Source organism: Chenopodium quinoa, unplaced genomic scaffold (genome assembly GCF_001683475.1).
Source record: "Chenopodium quinoa cultivar QQ74 unplaced genomic scaffold, ASM168347v1, whole genome shotgun sequence".
Classification (NCBI taxonomy): Eukaryota; Viridiplantae; Streptophyta; class Magnoliopsida; order Caryophyllales; family Amaranthaceae; genus Chenopodium; species Chenopodium quinoa.
In genome coordinates, this window is record NW_018743616.1 from 2700685 (window position 1) to 2720439 (window position 19755).

General features: G+C 36.0%; 4 protein-coding genes across 5 annotated transcripts; 2 read left to right on the forward strand and 2 right to left on the reverse strand.

The window, feature by feature from the left end:
- Positions 1-86: 86 nt before the first annotated feature.
- Positions 87-16927, forward strand: LOC110683051 (BTB/POZ domain and ankyrin repeat-containing protein NPR1-like). 2 transcript variants are annotated; one of them, XR_002503551.1, is made up of 6 exons: positions 87-842; positions 4364-5111; positions 6803-6994; positions 7355-7616; positions 7819-7912; positions 16909-16927. XR_002503551.1 is itself a non-coding variant. In XM_021859389.1 (5 exons), the coding sequence occupies exons 1-5, from the start codon at positions 240-242 to the stop codon at positions 7835-7837; spliced, it is 1824 nt and encodes a 607-aa protein (XP_021715081.1). In that variant the 5' UTR covers positions 87-239; the 3' UTR covers positions 7838-7937. The 2 variants fall into 2 exon arrangements, 1 of the variants encoding a protein (XP_021715081.1); XM_021859389.1 differs by lacking the exon at positions 16909-16927 and having other exon boundaries at positions 7819-7937.
- On the reverse strand, positions 12446-15395 carry LOC110683052 (heat stress transcription factor A-7a-like). The gene is made up of 3 exons (XM_021859390.1): positions 14573-15395; positions 13072-13849; positions 12446-12965 (listed from the first exon to the last, which is right to left on the reverse strand). The coding sequence occupies exons 1-3, from the start codon at positions 14927-14929 to the stop codon at positions 12958-12960; spliced, it is 1143 nt and encodes a 380-aa protein (XP_021715082.1). The 5' UTR covers positions 14930-15395; the 3' UTR covers positions 12446-12957.
- LOC110682914 (uncharacterized protein At4g04775-like) lies at positions 16926-17384 on the forward strand. Its single transcript, XM_021859264.1, has one exon. It carries the CDS (start codon positions 16926-16928, stop codon positions 17382-17384), a length of 459 nt encoding a protein of 152 aa, XP_021714956.1.
- An 858-nt stretch (positions 17385-18242) lies between these two features.
- LOC110682915 lies at positions 18243-19507 on the reverse strand. Its single transcript, XM_021859265.1, has 3 exons — positions 19238-19507; positions 19013-19156; positions 18243-18908 (listed from the first exon to the last, which is right to left on the reverse strand). The coding sequence occupies exons 1-3, from the start codon at positions 19505-19507 to the stop codon at positions 18243-18245; spliced, it is 1080 nt and encodes a 359-aa protein (XP_021714957.1).
- Positions 19508-19755: the final 248 nt, after the last annotated feature.

The window sequence follows — 19755 nt, forward strand, 5'->3', positions numbered from 1 at the left end:
CCGCCAAGCACGGCCCGCGGCGGCCCGGCACGGCACGGTGCCCAGGATTACCGTCAACCCCTTCCCTCTTTCCACACTCTCTCGTATTTTCTCTTTCCACACTCTCTCTCTCTAAAAAACACCATAAATTTTCTCTCTCTTCGACTCCACTTTGACTTCATCCACTCTCTCTCCTCCACCAATCCAATGCCGGATTCCATCCTCTAATCCACCTTTTTCCGGCGACTTCGCCGGCGCCGATGACGACGACGATGCTCATCGACTCGCGCACCGCCTTCTCCGATTCCAACGACATCAGCAACGGCAGCAGCATCTGTTGCGCCGCCACAACAACCACCACCGCCACCGCAATCGCCGCCGAAAACTCTCTCTCCTCCACTCCTTCCTCCGCCGCACTCCTCCGTCTCTCTGAAAACCTCGATTCCCTGTTCCAACCCTCGCTCTCCGACTCCGACTCCTACGCCGACGCTAAAATCGTCGTGGCAGGTGATTCTCGTGAAGTCGCGGTTCATCGGTGTATTCTGTCGTCTCGTAGCGCGTTCTTCAGGTTGGAGTTCGCGGCGAAGAGAGAGAAGGAGAAGGAAAAAGAGAAGGAGAAAGATAGAATGGTGAAGCTTGAGCTTAAGGATATGGCGGGTGATTTTGAGGTTGGATTCGAGTCGTTAGTTGCGGTTTTAGGGTATTTGTATAGTGGAAAAACTAGACAGTTACCTAAAGGTGTTTGTGTTTGTGCTGATGATGATTGTTCTCATGTTGCTTGCCGTCCTGCTGTTGATTTTGCTGTTGAAGTTCTCTATTTATCTCATAAATTTGAGATCGTTGAATTGGTTGCTCTTTATCAGGTAATTTCATCGTTTTGTAATTTTATTTGGTTTGAATTAAAACATTGAATTGTTTGAGTTAATCAATTGAGTTGAAGTTGAAGTTATGTTGATTCATAGTGTATGTTAATCCGGTTTTGATTGTCGCGTTACTAGTTTGAATTAGACTATCGACTATTATTCTGGACTGGTGGTGGAAATTAGTATGAAGAATTTCAAGTTTTAACTTAGGATTTAAGAATTATTGCAACTTTTGTTTTTGCAAGTTTGATCTTAGCTTAGCTTAAGTCTGTTTTTATGCAATAATGGTTTTGCCTAATGCAAAGGACTTTTCGTACCTTTCGGGTTGCTTGAGACGTAGCTTTGCTTTGTGGTTTCTTGTGGAGTAGTAATTTACTTTCCCTTCTTCTCCCAGTAACATAAATCATCCTATTTTTGTGAAAAAAAGATGACTTTGGGAAAAATCTGCGAATGTGTTAGGCAGGATTAGGATATTAGGCATTAAAATTAGGTGGTGTTAGGATATTAGGCCTTATGTCTATGAGATTTTTATTTTTGTATTAGGGTATTTATATGACTAATTAGTCTGTAAACCAATTTAAGAGTATGTGCTACGAGATATGATCAAGAGTGAGGATTTTTATGGATATATTAGTGATCAGTGTGCTGCAGGTTCAGTTCAAGGATGGCAGTATGGCACAATAAGTACTTACCTTGAAAGTTACTGAAGAATTTGTGTGCTTGGTAATTGGCAATCTTAAAACTAAAGTACTAAACATTTTTGTGCTGCACCATTGCTTTAGGATCTGAACTTTATATTGATTTGTTGGGATTAACTTAACCAAGTCATCTTAAGAAAAGACCAAAGTTTTTTTCATTTCAGGATTAGTTGGCCTAATGACAATATGTCTAAAATGCAGCTTCAACAGGAAGATTATGATTGACATTTATGAAAATAATGTACATTTTCTAATCTAGTGAATATATGATTCAGTGAAATAGGAGGTGGACTTGAAATTCTGAGCACTGTAAAGGGAAGCATATTAGCAAACTGGATTTAGCTCATGATGAAGATAGAACAGGATACAGGTTTTTGATCTGGCTGTTATTGGGGCCATTTTTCACATTATTACAGACCTGGAACTTTTAGGCAGCTTTTCTTTTAGCAATGAATGGTTTTGAATGGAGAAAAGGATTAGCTTTTTTTTTTTTGTCCGTTTATGATTATTCGAGTGACCAACATCATGTAATTGTCAATCAGTTAGAGTTAAACAGAGTTTGAGCTAAAAAAAGAATGGAAATCCAAATGGTTTTGGTGTTACAAGCTTTTTCGTAGGCAAGGGTAAAAATATGTAGGGCATCCTTATTGATTAAGTTATTTAAAACACTCCTGATGACATATCTTTATAAAAGAACCAATGTGGAGCACATGGGAGGTGGATTCAAGGTCTATGTTCCATTAAGTGTTTTACTTAGATTTATAAGGCCAGTAATGGGAGCTGGGTTTTGGTAGACAACTAGACTCATTATCACTAAAGATGAAGAAGCCTTTTTATGTGTTGAAGCCTTTTTTTTTTTTTTTTTAATGATGACTTGATACTGCGAATTCTTATGTAGTAGCTTAGATGATTTACTGATTTTGGCAAATCCATTGATTACTTTATATTCTTATATAGTAGCTTAAATGATTTATTGAAATGCGTACACCCGTGAAAGATGGGTGGAGACCAGTTTGAAACACCCATCATTTATAAGCACAAAAGCTGGCTTTCCCTTAAGGATGGTGCTGGAACGTGAAAAGCTGCTTTCTGGTGCTAGGTTCCCCAAGGGTTGGCGCATAAGGCATTAGTCGTCTAACCTATAGTCTGACTGCACTTACTTTAGGGGTGAGACACATTTGATCATGGTTAATGTCTTAGTGCTCATTGGATAAAAAAATGTTTATGTTGGTTGACTCCATGAGAATAAAGTAATATGACTTATCTCCTTAGCCAGGAACTCTACTTTTGAGGACACTAAGTCTGGCACTCTCTTAGGAGGACTCTTGACTATAAGGGCCGCAGATTCAAGCCTGAGGTTGGGAACCAAGTTGCAGGAGATTTACCAGCTGTTTAGGACTACGATACACATGTCCAAAACATAGATCAGTCTTTCTGTATGGTGCTCTCAACTGTTGTCAAACTTATTGATCAGCTTGCTAAAAAATATGTACTTTCTGCCCATTGAAAGTAAATGGATGATTTGGGTAGTCAAAATTATTGATCAGCTTGCTGAAAAAAAATTTCTTTCTGCCCATTGAAAGTAAATGGATAATTGGGTAGTCAAAATTATTGATCAGCTTGCTGAAAAAAAGTACTTTCTGCCCATTGATAATAAATGGATGATTGGATAGTCAAAATTATTGATCAGCTTGCTGAAATAAAAATGTACTTTCTGCCCATTGGAAGTAAATGGATGATTGGATAGAGTCTAATCCATAATTATTACGTCTAATCCGGAAAAGATTCTTGAGCTTGAAAACTTAAAGTTAGACCCCATTAAGAAGTGTCGCTATTAATAGTTGCGGAGTAGTATTTTCTGTAATTTATATTTCTATTTTTACTATTTCTTTTAGCCATAGTATTTCTTATATTTCTTAATCGTCTATATCTATGTTGTAATTTGCTATGGCTCTGAGGACTTGCCTGTTCCATGGGTGTGTTGATCATGATTTTAATGGGTCATAGCTTGTTTTTTTTTTGTTCTTTCCATCGCCTCAGAGGCTGACTATGTTTGGCTTTATGAACTTCTTGATACCAATGATGGCTATGAGTATGAGTAACTAGTACAACTTTGGAAGCTCAAAGCCCCATTATTACTAATAATAAAGCATAATAAAAGCTCACCTGTAAAATTCTGCATTAAGAGTAAGATAAAACTGAGAGAGTTTCTAAGCATAGGTCCATAGCAATTAAGTTAGTCAGTTTTTTAATCTAGTGGATAATATTAAGCTGGAGTTTGCAATTGTAATGGTCATACTAGATTCACATGCTTGTTGGTGGTAACATCATCTTTCTAGATCCCACTTATGCAAAGCTTGTCTGATGCTATCATGTTAACGTATGCATGCATTGATAAAAACTCATCCCATCCACTATCATATGCTATAAGAAGGGATTTGAAGGCAAATATCATTCGTTCTTCCCATTTATCTAACAGTCTAACTCTAACTTGTGGCAGTTTGAATGTTCTTCTATATATCAGAGGTTTTGTAATTATTTAGGAACAAGCATAGGAGGTATGTTTGATATTGTGGACAAAGGGAGGAACTTCAAGGATGAGTTGTTCTTATATTGCCAAGATTATAACTTTCTATTTATGTTAGCTTTTTTGTTTTTTGGGCAAAATTTTATGTTAGATTGTTATGTGGCACTGCCAAGCTTGCACTGGAATACTGGTCTCAAAATATCTTTAGGCCAGAGGTTTCACTATGCTTTATGAATTGTCAATACAGCATTAATTACATTGGCTTAGTAATTTCTTAATAAAATTTGTGCTTGCAGAGGCACCTACTGGAGATTCTTGACAAGGTCGCACCAGATGATGTTCTAATAGTATTATCTGTTGCTGAATTGTGCGGTAATGCATGTGAAAGATTGCTGGGAAGGTGTATTGACAAAATTGTGAGATCTGATGTTGATGTCACCACTCTTGATAAATCATTGCCACAGCCTATTGTGAAACAAATAATTGACACACGCAAGGAACTTGGTTTTACTGAGCCTGGATTTGTTGAGTTTCCTGATAAACACGTGAAGAGAATACACAGAGCTTTGGAATCTGATGATGTCGAGTTAGTTAGAATGCTTTTAAAAGAGCGGCATACGACTCTAGATGATGCATATGCCCTTCACTATGCTGTTGAACATTGCGATGCCAAGACTACCACGGAACTTCTTGAGCTTGGGACTGCAGATGTGAATCTTACGAATCCAAGGGGTTATACTGTGCTACACATTGCAGCCATGAGGAAAGAGCCTAAAATAATTGTATCCCTGTTGACCAAGGGAGCCCGTCCATCAGATACTACTTCAGATGGAAGAAAGGCACTGCAGATAGCAAAGAGACTTACAAAATATGTAGATTTTCTTAAACATACAGAACAAGGAAAGGACGCGCCAAAGGACCGTCTGTGCATTGAAATACTAGAACAAGCTGAAAGAAGAGAACCGTTGCTTGGGGAAGGTTCTGTTTCTCTTGCAAAGGCAGGGGAGGATCTCCGTATGAAGCTTTTATATCTTGAAAATAGAGGTAATGCTATATTTGAATGCAGACTTTACTTATTGCTAATATATGATGGTGTGTGATCCACCTTGTAGTCTGGTTTTTTGGGGCTGAAGTAGAAGTGATTATACAAGCCTATAAATGTGTTATTTGACAACCAAACCAATCATTGCATTAGGGAATCAAAATAGCACATCTTCCTGGAAAGTTTTTACTATGTTCAAATATCTACCATGCCAAGATAACTTCAACTAACAAGTCTACTTACACTGGGAGCACTACCATACCAAATCCCCAAAGGGATAAATGCTGCATTAACCATTGGAGATTACCCAGTATACATATTCCCCAACTGCTAGCAGATACAGTACGATGGAATAAGCTAGCAGCAGGTCATAACAAAACCAAATTTGATCTGTATTAACAATTTTTTTTATTTTAGTAGCATAAAAATGCTCTAATGGGGGTATGGGGGAAGAAGGTTCAAGTTCATTTTAGTATCTTAGTTCTTGGTGTGCTGAGGATTCAGTTTATGCATATAATTATTTTGGCATCCATCTATTAGTTGGATTTTGTATTCCATTTCTGGCCCCTAAACATCCCCTCCATACACACCCCCTCATAGAAGAAATTAGTAGTGTGAGTGTGCGAGTCATCTGGTAATAACAATGATATGAAGGGGTTCTCTTGCTTTAATTGTTCTTTTTCTGAAGTTGAAGTGCAATCAATCACAGACTTGTCTTTGGATGATGTAGTAGCAAAGTTGGTATCTGCAGCCTAGCATTAACCTCCTGTAAGAAAATTTTACTTCATGTTTGGGTAGAAAGGTTTCTTTGAACCTTCTGATAGGGTCACGAGGCTAACAAACTGTTATTTGAAAAAATGTATGCTTACAGGATATTCAAGTGAAACTAATTGCAAATCTTCTTGCTTTCCCATTTTCTCTAAAGATTTTGTTAACTTTTGGATGTTGGGTTTTTAGTGAGTGCTCAGATGATATTTATAATCGATGATTGGTGGTTGCCTATTAAAGCTGCAGGCATCACATGTGTGAGCACTGAGCAGACATGCCGGCACAGATGTTTGTGAAATGTGACAATGCAACAACACTTTGTTTTAGATGGGTTCCTAATGCTTGATTTGGTCAATTTTATGCAAGGGCATTTATCCTTCCCCAACATAATTGTATTAGAGCTTTGGATATCTTGTTGCCTGCTTTCTGCTGTCATTGTTGAACACTATTCTTAAAAAACACAAAAATACTGTACAAACCTATACATATCAAAAGTTTGTATTCTTGTTGCTTCTGAACATCATTTAGGTTTATCTTATTATTATTTTAGATTGCCTATCCATGTGTGGTAACTGGTGTTTGATATTAGTTGACATGCAATATTTGCTATAACCTGAAAAAAGTCGTAGACTTTTTGCTGATGATTATATTATAATTTGCTGATGGTTAAACTACATATTAAAATTCAATGGAGGATTTTATAGGAAGATTGTTGAAGTATTGATTAGTTAACTTCCTATTCTTTTCTTTCTCTCCCACTTTTTGGAGATACGTTTACTGAGTATCAATTTTGGTCAATTCGTTATCATAGGTTTTTTTTTTTTCCCCCCTTTCACATTATCTTCCCGTTTTTTCCCTCCTTGTGGCATATGCCTTTTATTGATTGTGATGTCAGTATCTAATGCTCAGCCGTTTTTTTTAACAGTTGCACTTGCACGGCTACTTTTTCCAATGGAAGCGAAGGTTGCTATGGATATTGCTCAAGTGGATGGTACTTCTGAATTTACATTGTCAAAAAATATAGCGGATGCACGAAGAAATGCTGTGGACTTGAATGAGGCCCCCTTTATATTGAAAGCGGAGCATCTACAAAGGATGAACGCATTGTCTAAAACTGGTAAACACATCATTAAATACTCCGCTGTTCCTATAAGATGCTACCTTTTTGGTTTTTAATTCCTCTTGTATTTTTGAAATGTCTTTCAAATTTGTAAGGAATGTTCTCCTAATATGACAAACACTTAGAAGCAAAAATTTCTAGGACACTGTACAATGGGTAAACACACAAACGCCATATAAGAGTACTCTGTCATTTGATTTGTGTTTGCTTGAACTGGAAATGATGTTTAAGATTCTTTAATGTACGATTGGTACTACAATTTCATGAGTTTATTTTGTTTAGGACCGAGGGTTGAGGATATGTATATGCATAGAGTATTCAACTATTCATAGTTCTAATAATATTTTTTATTGGCAGTTGAGCTTGGAAAGCGCTTCTTTCCCCGGTGCTCTGAAGTTCTTAATAAGATTATGGACGCCGAGGATCTATCTCAGCTTGCATTTTTAGGACAAGATACCCCAGAAGAAAGACAAAGGAAGAGAAAAAGATATTTAGAACTACAAGACGCTTTAACTAAGGCCTTTACAGAGGATAAAGAAGAGTATGATCGTACCACATTATCGTCGTCATCATCATCAACACCGTTGGGGAGGCCTTATGGTAAGACCAATTTCAAAAGGTAATCCCTTGGCAGCATAATCACGTAATGCCTTCATTTGTATGATATGTATGTATGATAAATTTTCTACCTTTTTTCTCTATTTGTATCTCGACTATTCTTGCTATCTTTTTGGTCTGTAGTATAATTTTTGACCGATTGATTAGCTATTACATGAAAGAATTGTATTCTATACATCTTCATAAAATCATAATTATACCAGATTTAGGTACTACCATTGAAGGCATACTCTTTTGTGAGATAAACTATCAGATTTCAAGAATTATTCTTCATCACACCGCAAAAAATAAATCGAGGTACACATTTTTGTTCTGTTTAAAATTTTTGTAGTCTTTACAATTGGAAATTATGATCTTGACCAATGGCTGAATTGGTATTAGAGACGAGATGCCACTGTTTTTTAGTAAAAATTACTTGAATTGGAGCATCCTCATCTTAGTCACAGTTTGTTAGTAAAAATTTATTGAGGTCTTGTCGGCTTGTCCTGATAGAAAAAATGAATCAAGATCTTCACTATACCTTATTAAGGCTTGGTTCTTAAATTAATACTTCCTTCGTTTCTTTAGTCATGTTTGTCAATGCACAAATTTAACCATTCATATCTTTTATTACCGATATGCTAAAATTATGAAAAATTGATATTTTGAAAATATATATCGTGACGAATCTAACAAGATCCTTCATGACTATATTTTTCATTACGTATAAAGCACAAAATACGATCAAAGGGGAATATGAATAGTGCTAAAGTCAAAACGTGGCAACAAAAAAAAACGGATGTAGTAGAAGATTAGACAAAATTTGGTGTTGAATTGTCAATTGTTGTATCTGTGCTAGTTGATCGGCAGATTCTTAGACAACTTGAGATATTGAAACACATCCTTTTTGAATGATAAATGAATTCACTTAACTTTATTTCACATTTAGATATACCATACACACGGTCTATCCATGATCAATTATTTTGCTCTTTAGCTATCTCCCAAATGACAAATTAAGCAACAAATCGACTTGTATTTTTTATTGTATGATTAAGCTAAAAGTAAATTGTAATTATCTCAATAAGGTCTTTATCTTATTTTTGTTGAACTGGAATTATTTTTACTAAATTGAAATTATTTTTATTGATTCTATATTATAAATCTTTTTTAAAATTACTGATGTTTACTGAATTGAAATTATTTTTATTGAATAATATTTTTGTAAGGTGAAATGAATAGGGCCTAAGAGAAGACTTACGGCCTAATATCACTTCAAAAGTTAAAGTTATCCATGTACAAACAATACTAGTAATAATAGTTGTAACAATAATAATCTCCCTTCCTTTTTATTATCACATTAAGTAATCATGTGGTCAAATAAAAAAAAAAACACTTTGATTATAAGTAAATTCATTGATGTATAAAATGATGAAGTTTCTACATTGAAGAGTGTGCAAAAAACAAATGATACAGACATAAAAGAACGAAGGTAATAGTGGTATGATTATTGAAAGTAGGGGGAAAAAACTCTCCACCTAGTCGAGGGAGGGATATAAAGATTATAAACATTTTCATTAGATCAAGCCTTGATTAATATTGAAACTTGGGAATTGGGAAATCCACATACAAGCAATTACTCTACGTCCGATTATTTTACTTGTACGTGCTATGTCGAAGATAGAGTGCCACAGGGGAAAGTGTTATAGTCTATTGTAAGGTATGAGACTTGAGTCCCACATCAGTTGTATGGGGATGGATGTGGGGTTTTTATAGGACCATGGGCTCTCCTCTCGAGCCAGCTTTTGGAAAGGCTCTCTTATTGTCCAGTATCACCAAAAAAAAAAAAAGGCAATATTTTTTGTTTTTTACTTGATCAGGAGAGGGACCAAGAATGGAGCTGTCTCGTTTTTTTTTTTTTTTTTTTTTTTTGGGTTGGACGGGAGAGCTGTCTTTTTAAGACATAGGATAGGCTCAATTTTTGGAAGAAAACTTTAAGGGGTCGTCTGGTTCGCACAGGGTAAACAAAATGGAATCAACAAAGGGAAAGGAGGAGAAAGGAAAGCTAATCCCTCATTTTTGTATTGTTGTTTGTTTTACATAAACAAAGGGAATCACATTTGCAACTATCACTACTCTCCTCCTTTTACAACCAGTCAACCACCATTACCCCTTAAATCTACCATTCACCTACCACCACCACCAATTTAGCCACCACCCTCCTCACGACTTGCCACCGTCTCCCCTGTCGCCTGCCTGGCCACACTGATTCCCTCCCCTCTACTGCCGTTGATGCCCTCTTCTCTCTCAATTTTTATTTTTTTGGGGTGGTTTTGTGGTGGATCTGGAGGTTTTGGAGATATGGGTGGTGGTTGTGTCGAATTGGGTTAGGTGGTTTACACAAAAGGTGGATTTTTCGAGTGGGTTTGGGTCGATTTTAGTGCGAATGTTTTCGGGGAGGGTGGGTTTAGGGTGTTTTCGGTGGGGTGATTTTCAGGGAGGGTAAGGCAAGGTAAGGTGAGGCGAGGGGTTTCGGTGGTGGGCGAGGGTGAGGCAAGGGGTTTCGGTGGGGTGGCTAGCTGTTTCGATGGTGGGGAGTGTGGTGCGGTGGTGGCTGGGTGGTGGCGTCAGTGTGTCGACGATTTGTTGGTGGCTAGGCGATGGTTCTAGTGGTGGTTGGGCGGTGGTGTCGGTGGGCAGTTGATGTTTCGAGGGTGGTCAAGGTAGTTGGGTGAAGAGGAGTTTGGGGGTTAGGGTGATTCCCTTAGGAGGTGGGGAATGAAAATAGAGGAAAATGGGGTAATGGGAGGGGTAAAGGGAATAATTGAATTTGCCTATCAAACATCAACAAAGGGGATCACGACAGTTGATTTCCTTTCTCTTTATTGAATACCCCCAACCAAACGGCCCCTAAATATGATCCCTACAATGTCCTAGACGATAGTGCCAAACTAAAGACGAGACAACAACAAAATATGCACGAATAGCTTATGATATGGCTAACCGATTCAAAGTAGTGCCAAATTTTAAGGAGAATGTACGTACTCCACTGTTTAAATGGTTGCTTGTTAAAGTCAATTTTTTTTTGGGTGAACCGATAGGCAAGTCCCAAATGTTTTTCGTAGTAATTAGTCGAGTTAATGTAGCTTAATGGGTCCATTTTTTTCTCCTTAATCCTAATTACTTAATTAGTAATAATGATGTGTCAACCCGCATTAAGGAATAGTAGGATGCTATTATTTTTAATTGGATTGAATATTAGAATCTAACCACCCAAAACCGATCCCGAATCTGAATTAGTTCAAAGGGTGAACCGGGTGGAACACAAAAAAAAAACTAAAAAATAAAAAAATAATTTCAACAATTTGAAGGTGTAGAGAAAGTGATAATAAGGGTCCCCAATCCATTTACTTGGGTACATTTCATTCATTAGTCCCTTTTAGAGATTGTTAATACGAAGGATCATATTCACCAAACATTACTGTCCAAGGTAAATTGAAAAATTAAAGTATTTCTTTTTACGTATATTTCTATATTAAAATGAGGTACATATTCTAACTCTATTAACAAAATAAGTTTACTTAAGTTCATCACTTATACCGTTATACATAGTATTATTTTGAAGGGTTTTTTTTTTTTTTTTTTTTCTTTTTTTTTTGGGGACATCAGCAGCAACTAAATTATACTTGTATCAATTAAGAAACACGCATGAGGAAGAAATGTAACAATAGATGAGCATTACTATTACATGCCACTAGCAATATGCTCCATAAAAAAGTACTCTATTCTTCCAAAAAAAAAAAGTACTCTTTCTGTCAAACAATTTCAAAATTATTGCCATTTTATTCAAACTACAACACACAATTTCACTTAAACCCAAAATGATAAATAAACGAACCACTTTCGTTAATCGTACTAATGTCATTCCTATTAGATGAATAGTTCTTCAAGGATACATCTAGAGATAATCATGCTAACAGTCAAAAACTATCCTACCCATTTGTTTGCTTTACGTTACATAATCTCAACTATTTAAGCACTTTTCTTTTCATTGATAAAAGTCCTAATTACACTTAGACCCACCACACTAATGTGCATTTTGCGGCTTCATACATAAATACAAGTGTCCATTATTAACAACCAAAACGAATCCGACAAGTGTCGATTTGTAGATCACTTACTAGATTAGGACCCCATTAACTTTCTGGTGATTTCCTTAATCTTATTTTAATATACGAGTAATTACTGCCACAAATCATTATTTAAGCTTATGTCAAGTGTAGAGTTGTCCACTTTGTCCTGTATTTGAGAGGCATATTTATGCGGTCTTATTTTCCAACTTTATGATAGATGATGTTTTAATAGTACTACAAGTATTGCTTGAATAAAAAAATTAAAAAGAGGTCCCTAAAATGCGACCTTTATAAAGGACGTTTTTGTTAAATGAAGAGTTTAAGTGTTAAGGGCGTTTTTGTTACATGAAGAGTAGAAGTGTTCCATTGTGTTGGGTTAATATTTGAGTAGATCAACCTTGGTCCTTGGCCTAGTTTTGCTCGGTTCAAACCAATTTATGACGGGTTTAGCACTTTAGCTCAAGGATTTTGTCTAAACTCTTGACTTATTCCTAAGCGACCACGTGATCGGTTAGACCATTTTTAAAAGGGCGAGTATTTTGAGAACTTTAGGCTTATGGGATGATATTTGCTAGGGTCTCACAAAAACTTCTGGGCACGGGCCGTGAGACCCAAATTCTTGAGCTGTGGTCAATCCATCTGCTTAGTAAATGAACTACAATGCAAATGTCGTCTATACCCGACTTTATAATATACTCTCGACCGTTTCTTGCTTAGTAAAAGCCAAATACAAAAAGATTGGATAAAAAATGAAATTAGTGTTGTAATCAAGCTTTTATATAAATAATTGAGGTATAGATGCTTAATTAAACTGATCTACAAAGGTTTAAAATTAATGGGTTGTAATCAAGCATTTATATGAATAAATACATAAGATATGGATACTTGATTAAAACTGATCTACAAAGGTTTACAATTAACACTTGCTAATATCCTGCTGATTACAACTTCAAATGTCCAAAGGTATTCTCTTACTTTAAAGCCCACTGGACAGTCATGCATATACAAAGGGATTATACAACGTTCATCAACATTTTCTCCTCAAAAATCTATGTCTAATACAAAGTAATCTCTACGTTGTTAGTAAAATCGACATGAAATTAGCTAGATAATATAACTACAGGCACTACACAGTTCTAAATAAACTATCGAAACTTCTAATTCTGTCCAACCATCCGAAAGTGATCTGGTTTCTTTTCCTTTTCCTGCTGCATCTAACATTTAAGTGTCCTAGTGTCCTGCTCAAGAAGAAAACATTATGTTAGTATTATAAATTTTAAGAATAAAGGAATTATCTCTTAAACCAATAGCGAAAGTAGTAACAAATAAGCAAGTTTTTATTACCTAATGGACAAGCTATTTCACCAACATTAGTATAGCCAATCAAGCTGCAAGGCTTAATCAAGTCCTCCAATTCATGTACAATCTTACTCTGATCAACGCCAAACCCTGCTTCCTCTCTGTTACCTTCACATATCACATCATCTGCCATTAGCTTCTCCCACATTATGTAGCTGCCAGAAGATAAGTCGGGACTACTAATCTCGGATGTCAGGTTAGATTTCTGGTCCGACATTAAGCTAGAGCCTAAATCAATCGCCGAGGAGCCAAGATATGACTTTAGTTCTAAGTGAGCAGCAGAAACTTCTTCCTTATGGAATTGATCACCATGCTTTGCTATAAATGACTCCAAAAAATTATCATTAGAGACCAATCGACGTCTCTTATGTACTTCTCCACCACCCAGAACTTTGTTCTGCCTGTAGTTTTGGAGCAGCCGCTCAAATGAGTTAGTTTTTTTCATTGCCTTGGCAAGTAGCATAATGAACTCCTGTTGCTTCCATTCAACAGTCTTCATACGCTCTCCCATTGCAGCCAAGCACGTGTCCGAGTTCTGCTGCTGTTGCTTCAGATCAGATATCTCAACTTTCAGTGCCTCCTGCTCTTTCTTAAGAATTTCTATTTCAGTCTCCTTTTGATGCAGCAATCTAGCATTGCTGTTTGTACCATTACCCTGGACTCGCCGCTTTATAGTCTTCAGCAAATCTTTCTTGCCCTTCTGAAACCCTGGATGTGCAAACTCCCATCTAACAGGATGGGCTGTTGACACTTTTCTGAATCCCTATACCAATTACCAAGTATCCATCCATATCAAAATCACTACATAAATTTCATACGACCAGCAAATATTATATGAAATACAAAACTCAAATCCCAAAAAATGATAGTCGTATTATACTCTCAATCTCTCATACCATATAAATGAACCAGTTCAATCAATAGGATGAGCAATAGAATACAACTTGTATTAATCAATGCTTTTCAATTCTATCTATAACTCATCACTGTACTGTAAATTCATCTAATCTAGCAGCAAGTTCATCCAAAAGGGTACTATTAGCAATATTAATTTTGGCATAAAATAATTAAAGTCCTACATCTTAGGGATGATAAAAAATACAATACCCAATAAACAAAATGTCACCCATTTAAAATACAGTACACAAAGTACTCACATAGCTATATATTTAAATGAGTGTATTAAGCACATGAACAATTAAAAATTGATTAAAAAAGAATTAAGACGCATTACAAAGACCCGAGATCAAATTCCATCTACAACATAATGTCCATACCTCCACACTAAACATACTAAACCCGAGAACATATCCCGTCTACACAAAACATACCGAGATCAAATCCCGTCTACACAAAACTTTTTAAAACCCGAGATCAAATCCCGTCTAAGCTAAACAAAGCAATCAACACCCAATGAAAATATCACAACCAGAAAAATTAAACCAAAAACAATCCAAATAATAATAAATGGAGATAAATTACTTACATAGGTGTTAAGCTGACGAACAAAGCTGGAGAAATTGGAGTGTTTAAAATACTTAGAAAGCAAATCAGTGGAAAATTTATGTTCATCCCAAATAATAAAACTATTAAAAGATTCACCCCATGAAATAATTTGGTCACTTTCTGGGTCTTCAACCATATCAAAAGTTTTATTCAGAAAAGGGGGTGGTCCAAATTCATGTAAACTCATCAGTGGCTTCGGCATCTCCATAATTTCTTCTTCTTCTTCAACTACTTCTTCTTCTTTCACTGTTACTCCATTAACATTATTAAGCTTGTTTTCAACACCGATTCCACCGTTGAGTTGTAGTCCGAGTGATAACTCGTTGTTGGGGTCCATAATTTGCAAAAAGAACTTCAGAATTTGCAGAGTGAAAAATGGTTTTTGGGGTTTTTTGTTTTTTGGGAATTTGATTGTGAAGAGGTGGAGAGAGAATGAAAAAGATGGGTGTCTAAAAATGGAAAGGGGGAGGTGGGAAAAAAGTGTAAAAATCCAAAAATAATTATAAAGTGTCCACTTAGAAGTGGTGATGACTTGCCATTTGTAGTAAGTACATGGTGTGTGATTTTGATTTGAAGCACTTTTTTTAATTTTTTTTAATCAAATAATACTCGATCTAATGGTAAGAATTGTATTTCACAAACTTAAAGTAATAGAATCATTTTTCAATAGGGTATTTTGGGGGTGACAATTCCTGCTTATCTCTCATTCCCAAAGGACCTTAGCGTCGTTGCCGGCTTGCCCACGTATTCATATTTGGTTGATTTGCGAATTGAGATTTCAATCCGATAGAATGTCTTCTCTTAACTTACAAAAAAGAGAAGGAAAAAAAAAACGCACCTAAAAGAAATGTGTTAACTAATAGAAAACAGAGGAAGTGCGTTTTTTAAAATCAAATTTACATTTGACTTCGTAATAATCAAATTAATCATAAGAAAAAAAAACCATAGTCGAGTGAAGTCTTTTTTTATTCATCTCAAAGTCTACTTATTAAATATCAAAATATTATAATTTTGGATTTAAATAGCCGAAGATATTGCTACCTCTGTTTTTTTTAGTTAACGTGTTTATTTAATTTTTTTTTCACGTTTATTAATGCATAATTTTAATAATAAATTAAATTTTATAATACAAATTACTCGTTTTTTTTTTTCAAAAAATTAGAAGAAAATGGTTGCATATTTGTATGTTTTTGGTTGTAGTTTGATTTGATGTGGACCAATTTGGTAGGTGAAAGGGGTTTCATTAGGATAGAATTGATTTTGTTGGTACGTGGCACTCATTTTATCCGCATGAGGTATGGCCGCATGGGGCTCCTCTTCATAACATGGATACGATTTTGATTGGATTGCATTTTTACTGTTTTACACCTTGTGTATCGTGTATGTTAGGGATGACAAAATGGATTAGTATCCTATTATTCAACTTAAAATAAATTTCAGCTAAAATTATTGAACATGATTTAGAATTTTAAACATAAACTAATGTACTATAAAAATTAAGAAAATACAAACAGCCCATGTATCATACAACTTATGGCAAGGTTCAATCAGGTGTAAAGTTTACTCATTTGACATTATTGTTAATCAATGAAACGCTAATATCAGATTGTTTTACCCATTATTTTGTTTATTCACCTTTTTTTCCAATCAATCCTCATTATCTTATTTGAAATCCACTTTTTCTAAAAATGTATAAAAAAAAGGCGCAAACATAAAGCGAGTAACATTTTTAAATTTAAAATAAGAGATGATTTAGATTGATAAATAAGTAAATAATATTGTGTTTTTAGATTTTACTCAAAATAGTATCTCAATTTTAGTCCTTTTTACCATTATACATTTTAGGAAATTTTGGGAACAACTACCAATTTAAGTCCCCGTTTTGAAAACAACTACCTTTTAAAAAAAAATTTAAAAACAACTACCACAAAAATATTAAAAGTTAGAGTAGCACTACCACATGTGAAATTCCGGCAAGAATATGCGGCAACTGGGTCCCACATTCTACAGTTCCCTCCAATTTTTTTTCTCTCTCCTCTGTATATAACTGCTATTGTTCGAGCTTTAATTAAACAAAAATTCCCAATAAATTTCTCAAATTTTCTCCTTTTTTCACAAATTGAGCAAGAGGAATAATTTCTTGAACGCTACCTCAGGTAATTTGAGAATCTTATATGCTAATTTGGATTCAAAATTGGGGAAATTGGGAAAAATTGGGGAAATTAGGGTTTCGCTAAATTAGCAATTTTTGGGTAGATTGAATTGATTTATTGACATTAGGGTTTATTAATTGGTTGTTGTACATGTTTTTGCAAGATTTTACGAATTGAATCATGTCCAATTCATCCTATGAATCAGCTCGACCTATTCCTGGCAAGTGCTACTGTGGAATCCCCCCCAAAGTCGAGACTTCGTGGACTAGCACCAATCCTGGAAGAAAGTTTGTTGCGTGTAAGTTTTATGATGCCTATACTGGTAGGCGTGGATACAACTTTTTTGAATGGATTGATGTAGAGATTGTGGAATGGCAAAGGGTGATTACCAACCAGCTTGTGTTGGAGAAGAAGCTGATGAAGGCAGAAATTGCTAATTTGAAGCAAGAGGTTTGTTTGCTACAAGATCAAAACGCAAGATTGGTTGAGAAAAATGAAAAATTCAGCAAGAAATTGAAAGGTTCATCTTTGGAGTTGAAGAACTCAAGTTCCCCTGCCAAATCAGGCTACAGGACAGTGGGTTTCTATGTTGTATTTGGGATGATGATTATGTACCTAGCATTTGTTTTTATGTTTTGAGTTTTTGTACTTAGTTAATGCACAATTAGTAAATGCCACTAATTTTGTTAGAAGTACTGTGGAAGTGGAATACTTCAAATGATATGTGCATGTTTGATTGTAATTGATGATGAATATGAAATGAAAATGCAATGTTCTATTTTGCAAATAAAAGTTGAATCATATAACACAAATATGAGAATTGTTTTAGGCCAAATGACCACAAAAGCTCATAATTTGTTTTAGGCAAAATGAGAGCACACATAATTACATCATTGTTTGCAAGATTAGCAAAAACTTTCACTTTTGTATCACTGTTTTATAAAACTACAGAACTTAATACTAATAGACACTAACTAACTAAACTAAGCCTAAACTATCAAGGCTTCCAAGCTGCTTGCTTTTTCTTTGTTGACTTCACAGGTAGCTTTGATTTGGGTGGCTGTTTTGGAGGCTGCTTTGGTTTGGCAACTTATTTAGCCTTTCCTGTTGCTGAAGCCTGGGAGGAAAGTTGTGCTTGATGAATGACATTGGAAGACCCTTCCTGACTGCATTGGGGATCCATGGTTTGGGTCCCTGCAGCTGGTACATCCTGCATCAACAAAAGAGTACATAAACAAGAAATTAATAACAAAAAACAACTGTGATAATCAATTATAATAGAAGTACTCATACCTGTCTCACAACCCTTTCCATTTTGTTCTTCCTTCTCGAGACAGTCCAAGAATTTGTTGAAAAGGGCCTTCCACCCTTGTCTAATGAAGGAGGGGCAGAAGGATTTTTGCATTTGTTTTTGTAATGGCCAGCAACTCCACAGTTTGAGCATTTGTTCTGTCTTTTTGGCCTCTTTATGAACCTTGACTCTTCTCCCTCTCCTGGCTACTTCCTTCTCTTTTTCAAGGAGGGTCTCCCTGGCATCTTCTTGATTAGAGGTGGCAATGGTTGAACCATGTTGGATGTCTCCCATTGCTTCATTCCTGGCATGGGTTTGATTGTTGGGGTATAAGCTTCCAAGTATGTTTGCTTTGTGTAACATTCATGGACATAATCTTCAGGCTTGAGTCTTTTTTTCACAATACATGCCCAGGCATAAGGACATGGAATACCAGTCAACTCCCAGTGAAAGCATGTGCATGTATTATCATTTAGGTTCACTACAAACCTGTCACAGTCATAATCCACCTCCCACACATCAAACCTAGATGGCACAACAGTACACTTTGCTGCATATGATGCAATCCATTTGAACACCTTATGCACATAAGGCATAAACCTCCCCTCCTGAGCTTGAACTGCCTCCCACTTTTCTGTGTTCCTTCTCATAACATACCTTCTAATCCATTCAAGGCATGTTATGACAGGCTTATCTCTAGCATCTCTGATCACAGCATTAAAGGTCTCACAGAGGTTATTCAGCAGCATGTTTAACTTAGAGAAAGTGCTGAAAGCATGCCTTGCCCAATGTTGTGGTGGGATAGCATCTAGGTAGTTGAATGCCTCCTCATCTAAGAGCCTTATGCTTTCTAGTTGAGCATCAAAATCAGCCTAATCCAAACAAGTACAAAGGTAAACAATATCATCATCACATAAACAGAATATTGTATAGGGACATAGTTAATTATAGGAAAAGCTCAACATTAAACCAATACCTTATTTGTAGACCTTGCTGCCTTCCAAAACAGCTCCTTAAAAGTATCACCATGGAATCTGAGCTTGAAATTAGCCCAAATGTGTCTGGCACAAAACCTGACTTCTGCTTTTGAATCCACCACTGCAATAGCTTCAATCAGGCCCTGTATGTATTTGCATTCACATGCCAAAGATACATTAACTGTTATAATAAACCAAATACCAATTAACATCAGTAAACTTACCTTTTGCCTGTCTAACATTAGTGTTAGTCCATGGCCTTGTTCAAAGCCTGTGTCCTTCAACAACAAATCTAAAAACCAAGTCCAGTTGTCCTTGTTTTCAACCTCCACAATAGCCCATGCAACTGGGAATATATTATTATTCCCATCTTTACTGACTGCAATCATGATCTGGCCTGGAAAAGCACCCTTAAGGTGACAGCCATTAACACCTAGCAATGGCCTAAAACCCCTTTTAAACCCCACTTTGCAAGCCTCCAAGCAAACATACATTCTTTGAAAAAAAGGGGGAGGTTTGTTAATGCCATCAATCACAACTATGGCACTGGAACCAGGGTTCACTACTACATTTTTTACCAAATGCAACGGCCTAATAAAGGCTAATGCAACGGTATTTTAATTGCCGTTGCAATAGAGTAGGCTATTGCCACGGATTTAACACTAATGTTCTTAGAGGTAGAGCTATTGCCACGGCTTTAAAAGAGCCGTTGCAATAGCCTAGCTATTTTTTAAAAAAATGA